The sequence below is a fragment of the Carcharodon carcharias genome, chromosome 14, assembly GCF_017639515.1.
Source record: "Carcharodon carcharias isolate sCarCar2 chromosome 14, sCarCar2.pri, whole genome shotgun sequence".
NCBI classification, from domain to species: Eukaryota; Metazoa; Chordata; class Chondrichthyes; order Lamniformes; family Lamnidae; genus Carcharodon; species Carcharodon carcharias.
In genome coordinates, this window is record NC_054480.1 from 17,833,825 (window position 1) to 17,846,283 (window position 12,459).

At 47.6% G+C, this 12,459-nt stretch overlaps 1 protein-coding gene across 1 annotated transcript in view; it reads right to left on the reverse strand.

Annotated features, from left to right (window-relative positions):
• Positions 1-620: 620 nt before the first annotated feature.
• Positions 621-12,459, reverse strand: part of LOC121287499 (solute carrier family 13 member 3-like) — a 68,755-nt gene continuing 56,916 nt past the window's right edge. Inside the window, exons 12-13 of the mRNA XM_041205433.1 lie at positions 1,564-1,701; positions 621-800 (exon numbers count right to left, since the gene is read on the reverse strand). Of these exons, the coding sequence (XP_041061367.1) occupies positions 621-800; positions 1,564-1,701 (318 nt within the window). The remainder of the gene's footprint in view (positions 801-1,563; positions 1,702-12,459) is intronic.

A 12,459-nucleotide genomic window follows, 5' to 3' on the forward strand; every position in this document is an offset into this window, starting at 1 on the left:
GTAAAGAATAATGGCAAGAGAGACAGGATAAGAAAAAGTTATGTATTTTCTAAAAATAGTTTTACAAATATGTTTATTTTTGTATTACTGTATTATTATTACAGCAATAAAGATAGCCCCAACTTTGGAATGTCTCCTATACTGAAATGTTAGACTTTGTTTCACTGGCATTGAAAAATTGAAGAGAGGGTAGACTGCTCTTCCATAATTCTTAGGGGCTTGTCACTTGTTGTAAAGTAGGATTGTGAGCAAGCTGATCACTTGCCAAGATGTTGTGCGTGACCAGGTGAGACACAGAGAGAGGAAATGTGGAAGGAATAGCAAATGACTTTCAACAAAGCCAATGTCGGCAGGTATAAAATAACGTCCTGAAAAATGTGGGTCCACTCTCTCACTTCTGTCCTGGTGTAAGTGAACTTCAATAGGTTGGATACACAAGGTTTTGCAAAATACTCATATCGTTCTTCCCCGCCAATGAAACCAACGCAAATTGTTTATAGAAACATCAGCTGTTTAAGAGTGTGGCCCATTGAAACTGGGTCTCATTGCTGATCTGAACAGTCTTTGAAGGCTGGCTGGAGAAAGGGCATCAGCCATGCCAAGGCAGCACATGGGTCCGATCAATCTGATGTAGTCATAAGAACCAGGTTCACGCTCATGGCTGCTCTGTTGGTGTTGTTTATGTACGTCCCCGCCCATTTAGGGAATGTTGAGAACTTGAAGATGAGGTGGCCCCATGTGTTGATGGCGATGTTAACTAGGATGATTCCCAGGATGTTCAGCATCAATCCCGCCTTCACCTGGTGAGACAAAACCAGCTTTAGTTTCCCTTCGAAGGGAAAGGGTTCGCACTATCTGCAAAGTGGACAGGGCTCATGTCAAAAATTCAGGTGGCAACGTTAATGACCTCCCCTGAGCCTGAATATATTCCTCAGTGAGGAGCTTTCCTGTTGAATGTGCGGATTTGTAAAATAACCCCCGTGTTAAAAAAAAAGATTTTTTTTGCTTTTGGTGATTAATTCCTGTGTTGAAATTTTTATCGACCATGACATTGATACCACATCGTCAAGAAGAGACTCTGATTGGAAGTCGGGCCCTCTCCCCATAATTGGGACATAAAACTCAAGAGACCGAGTCACCCTAAAGGTAACTGATTGAGCCTCCCCACCAGGTGACAGCACAAACTTCTATGAAAATACATTCGGTGTCTTTTCTGGATTTGCATTATGATCGCCAGAACAAAAAAAAAAATCAAAATCAGGCCGAAGCAGTTTTGTGGCTCTGTAACGTTACTTTGGAATGTAATCATCAAAGCGCCGATTAGAATCCCTGAATCGCACAATTGAAGGAGAATTTTCCTTGGCACATGAAAGGCAATGGAAGAAGGGAGAGAATGGCTGGGTGTAATGGCCAAAATATTGCACCTCCCTCGAAGTAAAACTGCATCTAGTCAGAACAAACCGCTCAGCCCTGCTTATAATAGTGCGGTGTCTGGAGCACTTTACACCCTTTACCTATCTTATTAATGACGATAGATATTTTAAGACATCAGTTTTCACGTACCATGTCCTTGACTCGTAAGTGCCCTGTGCTGAAGACAATGGCGTTCGGAGCTGTTGCCACCGGCAGCATGAAGGCAAATGAGCAGCTTACTGTCCCCGGGACCATCAGATACAAAGGGTGCTGCTTGCCACGCACAGCCTGCAGGAAAGGGTTACAGGGTTACAGGTGTAAAAACAAAAAAACTGCGGATGCTAGAAATCCAAAACAAAAACAGAATTACCTGGAAAAACTCAGCAGGTCTGGCAGCATCGGCGGAGAAGAAAAGAGTTGACGTTTCGAGTCCTCATGACCCTTCGACAGAACTTTTTTTTTGGAGGAAGTGAGAGGAGTTGAAGGAGAAATTGTTCAGTGTGAGAACAAGTTCAGCCAGACGGAGTAGAGTAGTGGTGGATGGGGATTGTTTGGGCCTCTGTTCGAGGAAGAAGCTAAGGGCCCTCAGACCATCCTTGTGGGGGATGGAGGTGTAGAGGGATTGGACGTCCATGGTGAAGAGGAAGCGGTTGGGGCCAGGGAACTGGAAATTGTTGATGTGACGTAAGGTGTCAGAGGAATCATGGATGTAGGTGGGAAGGGACTGGACAAGGGGAGAGAGAAGGGAGTCAAGATAACAAGAAATGAGTTCTGTGGGGCAGGAGCAAGCTGAGACGATCGGTCTACCGGGGCAGTTCTGTTTGTGGATTTTGGGTAGGAGATAGAAGCGGGCCGTCCGAGGTTGGGCGACTATCAGGTTGGAAGCTGTGGGAGGAAGATCCCCAAAAGACATGAGGTCAGTGACAGTCCTGGAAACAATGGCTTGATGTTCAGTGGTGGGGTCATGGTCCAGGGAGAGGTAGGAGGAAGTGTCTGCGAGTTGACGCTCAGCCTCCGTGAGGTAGAGGTCAGTGCGCCAGACAACAACAGCACCACCCTTGTCAGCGGGTTTGATGACAATGTCAGGGTTGGACCTGAGAGAATGGAGTGCAGTAAGTTCAGAGAGAGAGAGATTAGAATGGGTGAGAGGAGCAGAGAAATTGAGACGACTAATGTTGCGCCGACAGTTCTCAATGAAAAGATCAAAGAAGGTGAGAATCCAGAGGGAGGGGTCCAGGTGGAGGGAGAATATGGGAGGTGGGTGAAAGGATCCGTTGATTGGGGAGAGGTCTCCTGCCCAAAGAAGTGAGCCCGGAGACGAAGACAGCGGAAGAAGAGTTCAGCATCATGCCGAGCCCGAAATTCATTGAGGTGAGGGCGTAAGGGTATGAAACTAAGTCCTTTGCTGAGCACTGAACGTTCAGCATCGGAGAGGGGAAGGTCAGGGGGTATAGTGAATACATGGTTGGGGCTAGGATTGGAAGATGGGGTGGGGACGGAGGGACGGGCAGGGGTGGAGGGTCCTAGATGGGTGTTGGTGTCGATGAGTTGTTGGAGCTTGTGTTCCTTAGCACTTGAGAGAAAGAGAAAAAGTTTCTTGTTGAGGCGTCGGATGAGCCGAAGAATAAAATGAAACTGGGGACACGCGCAGCTTTGAAAAAGGGTATGGCGGTGCTGCTGGAGGGAGAGGTCGAGTGTGTTCATAAGGCGGCGCATGGCACTGAGTGTGGATTTCAGAATGCGACGGGAACAGCAGTCCGAGAAACGTTTTATGTCCCGGAGATACCTGTAATCCTGGGTGGGTTTGAAACATGAGGGGTGGAATTTCAGTTGAAATCCACGTGGGGTAAGTCGGAGACGGAGACAGTCACTGAGAAAGGAGATATGGCTGTGAAAGCGGGTTTTAGCAAACACCTTGTCAAACACCAGGAGGGAAATGGAAAGCAATGAAGGTGAGCAAGACAACAGAGAGATACGGAAATCTTGTCGCAGAGAAGAACAGAACTTCTTCAAGGAGGTAGGCATTTCTTGAAGAGCAGTGGCAGTCAATTAAACACAGAGATAAAAACAAAAAAACTGTGGATGCTGGAAATCCAAAACAAAAACAGAATTACCTGGAAAAACTCAGCAGGTCTGGCAGCATCGGCGGAGAAGAAAAGAGTTGACGTTTCGAGTCCTCATGACCCTTCGACAGATTGTGTCGAAGGGTCATGAGGACTCGAAACGTCAACTCTTTTCTTCTCCGCCGATGCTGCCAGACCTGCTGAGTTTTTCCAGGTAATTCTGTTTTTGTTTTGGGTTACAGGTGTGACGACCGCAAAACCTTTGATGGGAAATGGCGGAGGTGAAGTTGAGCCATGCCGCGGCCTGGGTTTTTTTTCAGTCGCCTGGCCCGGGAGCGGACGGGAAGTAGGCCGCCGGCTGCGGTTAGCCCCGCCCCCACAACCCCCGACCATGATGCTCAGCGCTGCTGGGGCGGGGCGGAGGAGGGGCAGGAAGAGGGGCGGGGCCGACATAACCTAGGGAAACGGGTGAGCGCTTCGAGCGAGCTCCCTGAAGGCCGACAGCTGCCCCGGGGAGGCTGCGGATCCCCCACCCACAGGATAAAAGGACACGACAACCGTGCTGCAAAGACGTGTCCGCGCAGCAACAACCAAGCACCTGAAATCATAACCTCATAAAAAAAAGTCCCCAGATAGATCTTTTTATTTTATTCCCCCCCGGGAGATTTCCAGCCGGTCCTGGATCGAGGTTCGAGCAAAAAGTGTGAAGGCCGCCAGGGAGAACGGCCCGTCCGCCGACCGTAAATGTAAAATGGCGCCGTTCGTTGCATCGCTAACGGGCGTAATGGCCCCCGCTTGATTGTCGGCGGGCATGCTTCCGGCTGCCGGGCTGCGCCCGCCGAGCGAGATACCACCGCGTGTGGGCGAAGACGTCGCCATTCTCCCCCCGCCCCCCCCCCCCCGCCACCCCGGCTTTCATCTGGCGCTATTTCCACGCCAGTTCGGGTCGGGCGCCTGCTCGGTGCTGGCCCATCTCTTTTAAAACGGTCTTTCGTATTTCCTCTCCAACCGTTTGGAAAGTGTTTGTGTTCCCTCCCTGATTTTAAAGCGACCGGTGTATGGAATATTTCTGCCCTTGAGAAGATACCATGCAGCGAGTGCATTTGGACAGCGTATGAGGGCCCTTCCAGCAGCGCTGGGGGCTAGGAGATTTGGTATGTTCCCTGTGTTTCAGGGTGGCCGTGAGGGAAGTGAGGAGCTTGTAAAAGCTAAAGAGCCGACCACGAGGAGAAGTTGCTGTTTTCTCTTTGAATAGTGCTGTGAAATATTCTATGTTCACCTGACGGGGACGACGGGACCTCAATCCAACCCCTTTTAACTCAATTGATAAAAAGTGATCACATTATCAAATGGGAACACTTAAATCGTCAGTGCTCCCTGAAAAGAGCTGCATGGCATAACTTACAAATTACAACAAAACTAACTTAAAATGGAAACTTAACCAAATGATAATTTTGTCCCGCCTTATCCACAACACCACTGCCCATCGGTTGCAGAAAAGCTCAAGCCCATCAGTGGACACTGCGTTCTCCCTCTCCAGCGACACGAGGGTGCGGATGAAGCCACAGAAGAGGAGTATAGGCAGCTGGAGAAAATACCGCCCCCCCATCAACCATGTTGCACCAGAGCCTGTTAATCGCCAGGCCCAACAGTGGGACTATAAAGAGGTCCTCTAACCTACCCACCCGCCACTGGGTCAGTTAGCCAAAGACCAGGAATTGTGGGATTGAAGTGCTGCCAGAAATAGAGGAGCCGCTCCCTCAAATAACAGAAGAGGGACCGCAACATCTTACACTCCGTAAAGGTCTCGTGTCTCATTTGAAAGTTGGCACCTCTGACAACAAATACTGCAACGAAGGAATTAATAAGCTCAGGTCTTGTATAAGAAATAGGACAGTGCTTTTTCATAGAGAACCGATTGGAATATTTTTGTTTGAATAAGGAAGACTGAAATATTTAAATTTTTAGTGCATAGCTGTTATTTAGAGGATCATTTTGTCATATCTGCAGAAATCAGGCGATGTCCCTTTAACACCTCCCTACCAGGGAATATCTTACTCATTCACTGTGCTTTAAACTGAGTGCATAGTTTGCCACATCACTGCAATAAGGTTGTTTGCCTTTCGCAAAAGAAATTGCAAGTTTTGTGTCTTTGACACATGCCAAATAATATTGATCCTAAAATCGTCACTCTGCGGAGGGAGAGAAAATAGAACTTAAAGCTGAGCTGCTGAGCAGACCATTTCATTTTGCAATCTGCCTCTGTATCATAAACAGGCATTACATAGAATAGGAGAAGAAACCTCAAGAAAGTGGGTAACAAAGCTGGAATAGTTTATTGAACTGTCGACATCTTTAGAATCAAGAGAGTCTTTCCCAACTGTAGACAATGATGAGGTTGAGGACTCCCAAGAAGATTTCTGATTAAGGTCTGGATTTCATATCCGATCATGTTTGTAAACGTCTGCATATCTTCTTCTAAATCCTGTATAAACCTGACCTATGTAGTGATACTTCACAATCAAAATGATCGAAATAGAATCAGATAGCTGTGTAAAGTTTATTTGGTAATTTTATACATTAGGGTTAATTGTTGTACCCACATGTATCTATGCAAGACAAGAGTTACTTATCACTTCCTGATGGTGAGGGGCTGGGCTCTGCTCCTGGAGAGCACATTCAGAAGAGACAACCAAATATCACCGACTGGATTGTAAGGATTGGTGTTGCTGTCTAATTTGAACGTAGGAATGCTTGTGTTTTCTTGAATGTGTGTCTTGCACTTAACCTCACAGTGTAACAGCAGCAGTTACATCGTGGGAAGTGGATGAAGAGAACAAGGAAAACTTTAGCAAGGTAGGAAGATTTATTTAGCAGGTAAAACAAACAAGTGCAAGAGATAGGAACATGAAGCAGTATGGGTCAAAAGAGACTTGGGGTCCAGGTATAGCAATCAATGTCAGTAACGGGCAAAGGGAATAAAAGTCTAATGGAATATTGCTGAAAAAAGACATTTTGTCGAAGCTTTTCATCTGACACTCATCAGAGCAATCACAAGAATACCAATGTCAGGGGAAGCAACAACTTTAAACCGTAAGAGAAGAGAGTGCTGGTTGGTTGGCAAGTGGACTCTGATCTGAGGCATGGCATGGAGAATGCACCAGTTAAAAGTGACTGGCAGTAAACTGCCAAACATTGTTTGAAATTTAAACTAGGCAGCTTGACTCTGATTCGTCAAGACATTGCCCTGAGGAATGAACCGGCGAATGGCTATCGCTTATTTTCTTTAGCTGCAACAGGCGCAATGTGTGTACATGTTCTTTCTGTCTGCAAAGAACAGGGCCCTGTGTATTAATATCTGTAGCTTCCAGTACACATGAATGTGCCACATTGTGAGCCTGGCTGACAATCTTAAATTGGTTGTCAGCATAATTTTTAGCACATTAGAGGATTATTTAGAAAATGTTATCCAATCAGGGAATCACATCTAATGTTGGACACTGTGCTTTTGAGTTTTGCAAGCACAGGCTGGTTGGGTACAGTCTGAACCTTGACAGTTGCGCACAGCAGCTGGGACATGCTGTTTGATATGATCCACCAGTCTTTGGGATGTACAGCCTACATACCTAGCATCACACTGGCACTGAAATTCATATACCACATTACGCATTTGTGTGAAAGGCAGAATATCTTTTTGGCTTGACAGCAGCATCCTGTTAATGACAAATACCACTTGTTTTGCTAATGCATAGTAGCAGCGTGAAACAGCTAGCTTCACCTGTTGCTCAAATTTTGCTCAACTAATGGGATGCTCAGCCTGAATTTTTGCTGTGTCGGGTCGACTCATGGGTCCTTTAAGAATGGTGGGTGGGATCCAATTTTTCCCCATTCCCATTTCTGGCAATTTTTACTGACGTGGGATAAGGATGTGGATAGCAAGTCCCATGCAGCACCCCTGCCCTTGCTGGTTCCATTGTGGGGAATGGACAGTTCAAACCATGCACCAGCGCCTCTCCCCCACCACACCCCCACCCCCACCCCACCCTATTATTTTTGAGGAGTTGGGCCGCTTCAGTGAGTATATGTGGTTCAGGGCATCTCGGAGGAGTCGAGAACCCCGGGGGAAACCTAGTTCCAATATAAAAAGAAATCTGTTCTTTTAATTTCAATAGTTAGATGTGTTTTTACTGCAGTGATCGGTTATAGGGCTCTGTCCTGAAAAAGTAAGTTGGCCATTACATTGATCAGCCTTGTGTTAAGCGTTGAGATGCTTTAGAGTAATTTTCAAATTGGGAAAATAATATTATGCATTCAGAATGGAAAACAATAGTGCTTGGAATCTCCAGTGACATGATCTGAAGCAATTTAAACGTCCACAGTGCTTCATATTTGACAGCAAAAACTGGTCTGAAGCTTTCACCTCGAGAAAAGAAACAGTCACCTGCTCCTGGACTACTTTGATTGATAGGACACTTGGGGCAGGATATTGAGTTCAGCGAACGGGGTGGGGGTGGGGGGGGTGGTGGGTGGGGTGGGGGGGTGCGGGGGCGGGGTCCACTTGCCGATGCGTTAAATGACGCAGGATGATGGGCGGAACTCCCGACGTCACCCCGCGTCATCTCAATTTTCAGGTCGGTAGGGGCGCAGCCGAATCCGCTGTGTGCCCGCCGACCTGTCAACGGCCAACTGAGGCCACTTAAAAACTAATTCAGCTAGTTAATGGACCTGCCCGTCCAACCTTAAGGTCGGGGGGCAGACTGGGAGCCCTGGCGGGCTTCAGGAAAAGCATGAAACCTCATCCACCGGCGGGATGAGGTTTCGTGTAGGTTTTTAAAAATTTAATAAAAGTTTAATTAAAAGTGATGGACGTGTCCCAACTCATGTGACAGTGTCACATGAGGGGACAGATCAGGGAAATTTTATTTTTGTCCATTGACCATTTTTGAATTTGACGCTGATGTCCCTGAGGCAGCACTTAGCCTCAGGGAGACAAGTGCGCTCTCTCGCATGCATGCGCGAAAAAGCACACTCCGGCCGAGGGAATCTCTCTTCCCCCCTTCGTCGCACAGGGAGCGCATAGCACTTCCTGGTGGATGTCAAACTGGGCGGCCCTTAATTGGCCCGCCCATGTAAAATGGCGGCACTTCCCCAATTGGGGACACTGATCAGAGGCGAGCCCGCACGCGCCCGCTCCTGAACTTTCCCCCTGATGGGGGGAAAATTCTTCCCTTGGTGTAGCTCAAAAAAAAAGCCATCTGTTTCTTGCAGTTTCAACAGGCTTCGATGATTGAGGCAGTAATGGTTTGTTTTTATAGCTAAGCTCATTATGAATGCTTGGCTACAGAATCACTTATCTCAGCACAGGGTTGGGTAGACAGTTTGAGTGATAGTTTTAACATGTACTAAAGAATTATCTGTCTTGGATGTGGTTACTGAATAGATGTTTGTTTATTTTTACAACAGATTGGCTGCTTGAGGGGACTTAACATTTTTGAATGGGTCTGGAGTGTTTTTTTTTCACTCAATGTATTTGAGTGAGAGCTCTATTAGATTGTTAAAAGTTTAATTCTTTCCATGTCCATTTCAAAGGCATGGCTCTTGAGGTCTGCCTACCATGGATGCTGGGTGAGTGGCTATGGAGGATACATGGGATACATGGCATGGAGGGGGCATGGGGTGCATGAGGGGAGCATATGGGGTGTGAGGGTTTGACATTCAACATTACAACTGGGCCAATGTGCCAGTAAACAGAGTTGGGTGCTCTACCCTGCTGGCTTTGCCATCCGCCTACCTCTGTTACTGCCTCGGGCCTCCCTCTGGAGGCGGTGGGCCCGTCTCCATCCCGTCCCCAGCTCCAAGGAATGAATATATGGCAGGCGGGGGCCTTTTTAAAGGAGGTGGGTCTGCTGGATCAGGAAGGTTCCCAACTCAACTTTCCTATCTCCTCCATGAAAATCTGGCCTCTGATCTTTATATCCCAAATACAATGGGGTTTGAAGTCTTGTTTTAGCTATACAAAGTCCTGACTGGACCATATCTGATGTACTATAAGCAGCTCTGGAAACCATATCATAGGGAGGATGTAATGGCCAAGGGAGGGAGTGCACCTGAATGATAACTGGACTCCAGTGGTTAAATTTTGAGGAAAAATGACACAAACCAGGGTTGTATTCCTTGAAATTTAAAAGGTTAAGGGGCGATTTGATCCAAGTTTTCAAAGTGTGAAGGGGAACAGATAGGGTAGATAGAAAGTATTTCTGCTGTTGGGATTCTATGGGATATAGTCTGAAAATTAGAGCCAGATGCTTCAGGAGTGAAATTAAAACACACTTTTACATACAGAGGGTGGTCGAAATTTGATACTCTTTTGCAAGTGGCAACTGACGCCAGATTAATTGTAAATGTTAAAATGGAGATTTATAGGTTTTTGTTAGCCTAAGGTATCAAAGGGCAAAGGCAGGAAGATGGAGTTAGGCTGCAGGTTAGCCATGATTTCACTGAACGGCGAAGGAACCAGTTTAATGGGTTAAAAATGACCTGCTCCTCTTCCAATGTTTGCAGGTAAGTATGAGAAGTAAAGCGTGCAATTTCCTCATCCTGGCCCGCAGCAAAGTTTGTGGTGGGCGGGAGTGAAAATTTAGCGGGAGGCCAAAAATCAGAAACCCGTAGAGGTAAAAAAAATAGCTTGCGATTCTCCCGACGGTGGGTCGGATATCCTGCTGAGCAATGGCGTGAGTGCCATTTGCACTCATTACCATTCCCCTGAATGCTCATCAAGTTAGCTTCTCGCCAGAATCACATGCTGCCTTCCACGCCAGCGGGAAATCACATCGGTCTGAATCTTGTTTGAGAAAGGGTGCACAGGTTGGACCTCGCTTGGCTCGCAACTCTGAGGTGAATGCAACACCAACAGCCTACCTTCCACAGCACTGCGCCAACGTCATTGCAATGCTAATGGAATGCCACACTGCTTGGGGCTGTTTGGGTTGGTCTGCCTCCGTAGTCACAAGGACAGCACTGTGTGGCGGTACTCACACAGCGATCAACTTTCACACACTGACCAGTATTGCGACCAGGTGTAGGGGTGGTCTGCTCCCGGTGCGATGCCACCACCGTCCAGAACGACAGCACTGTGCCCCGGTACTCAGACAGGGCTGAGCATTCAGAAACCAGCGTTTCGATTCGGAGAAGAGGTTGTGTGGGGGGTGGGATATTGGGGAAGAAAGGCTTTGTGAGGGGTTTGGGGTTTGGGGGCAGGATGGGAGGCAGAGGGGCAGGAAGGTTTTGTGAGGAGGTGGAGGAGGAAGGGGAACGATGGGAGGCAGAGGGTAGACCGAGGGGGTGGAAGCTGGAGCCTGACAAGGGTAACTGAAACCCTGACCAACACGGGGGTGAAAGGGATACCACATGTATGAATAGGAGGGGATGCACGCAGGCTATCAAATAGGAAAGGGTGGAGGGGGGCTGTTAGTGTGGCACAAGAGGGATGGGTCACACAGAGACTCATAAGTTGGGCGGGGGGTTGGGAAGGGTGACAGCGTAGTCTTCAGTCATGAGGGCAATGGAGAATGATGCGAAGGTTAAAGTTCTTGATCTGGGGCTTGTGGTCAGGACTCAGAGAGTAGATGCATACCTGGGGCTCTGTGGAAAGGTGTCAGAGAGCAAAGTCAGTCCTGGGCTCTGTGCATCTCACAGTCAACAGTCAAATAGTGGAGACAGTCATGGGGTGCAGTGGCCATGCTGCAGAAGTGTTCTCTGGGAGCACGTTGTACTCCAGGGAGGGGCAAGGGCTGTGTGCTCAGTAGGAATAATGCACAGCTTGGTGTGCAGGGCTGTCTCCCAGTTGCTGTCCATGGACTTACCTGTCTCTGTACTGGGCTGCAGATGTATGGTGATGGCAATGGGAGGCATCTGCAGCTTGTATTTGGGGAGCACAATAAAGGGGGAGAGTATGTGAAGTTTTTCTGCTGGGGTGGAGGGTTCACCTCAATAGGTGACAGTGCACATAGCCGCTAGATAGGGAGGTTAAAGGTGCACATGGGCCATGGGCCCTTCAGTAGTGATGGGCTTGGGGGGAGGATAGGAATGTCCACCACAACAACTATGGGATCCAGTATTATTTGGGGATGCTGGAGAATAACAGGAGGGAGCTCTACCTTCACATTGTGAGGTTCCAGGTAGATTTCTGGGACACGGACAGTGAGAGGTGGAGGATCAAAGCTCCTTTTGAAATAATAGTAACAGAACCACCATCTTGCCCTACCCGAGTTATGGCGTAGTTATAAATTGAAAGTAGAAGCAATCCTGAATGGGAGGGGTCTGAGGCTGTGTGGGAAGAGCACATCACTGCACTAAGGGGACCTTTCTGTGGGGGGGGTGGTGTGGGCTCTAACTAGCTGGTACTGCAAGAGTGAACTGGAGTCTGATTGGAGAGAAAGGAGGAAGAGCTCTTTGGGAAGAAAGCCATTGGAAGCCATTGCCTTTATCAGCGCTGTAACAGGGATACTCAGAAGTCAATGGCTTAACATTACATTCACTGCATCTCAACATTAACACGTCGGAATGTATAATTTGGGAATGCAGGAAATTGGGGAGGAGGCACAGGTGCAGCATATATGGCATTCCGTTAATAGAATTAGCATTCCTAATGGGCCAAAGGACCTCCAGTCATTAATCATCAGCAACTTATTGTTTATTAGAATGTCGGATCAGAGATTGGGGCACTGACCAGGGTTAGGTAGCGCTTGTCATTCAAACCTTCTCATAGCAATCAGGGATTCAGATGTCACGTTTCTGGGGTGGCACCTTGGTCACCTCGGTGTGGGTGGTGATGCCTCAAAGACAAGACAGCATCAACGACAATGCAAGTAGGGCAGAAACTGCCAAAGACCATTACAGTCGCCAAAGGTGACAGGTTGTGAGCTTCAATATTTTGATTATCTCCATTAATCATTAATGTCTTCAATTTTTCATCTCAGAGAGA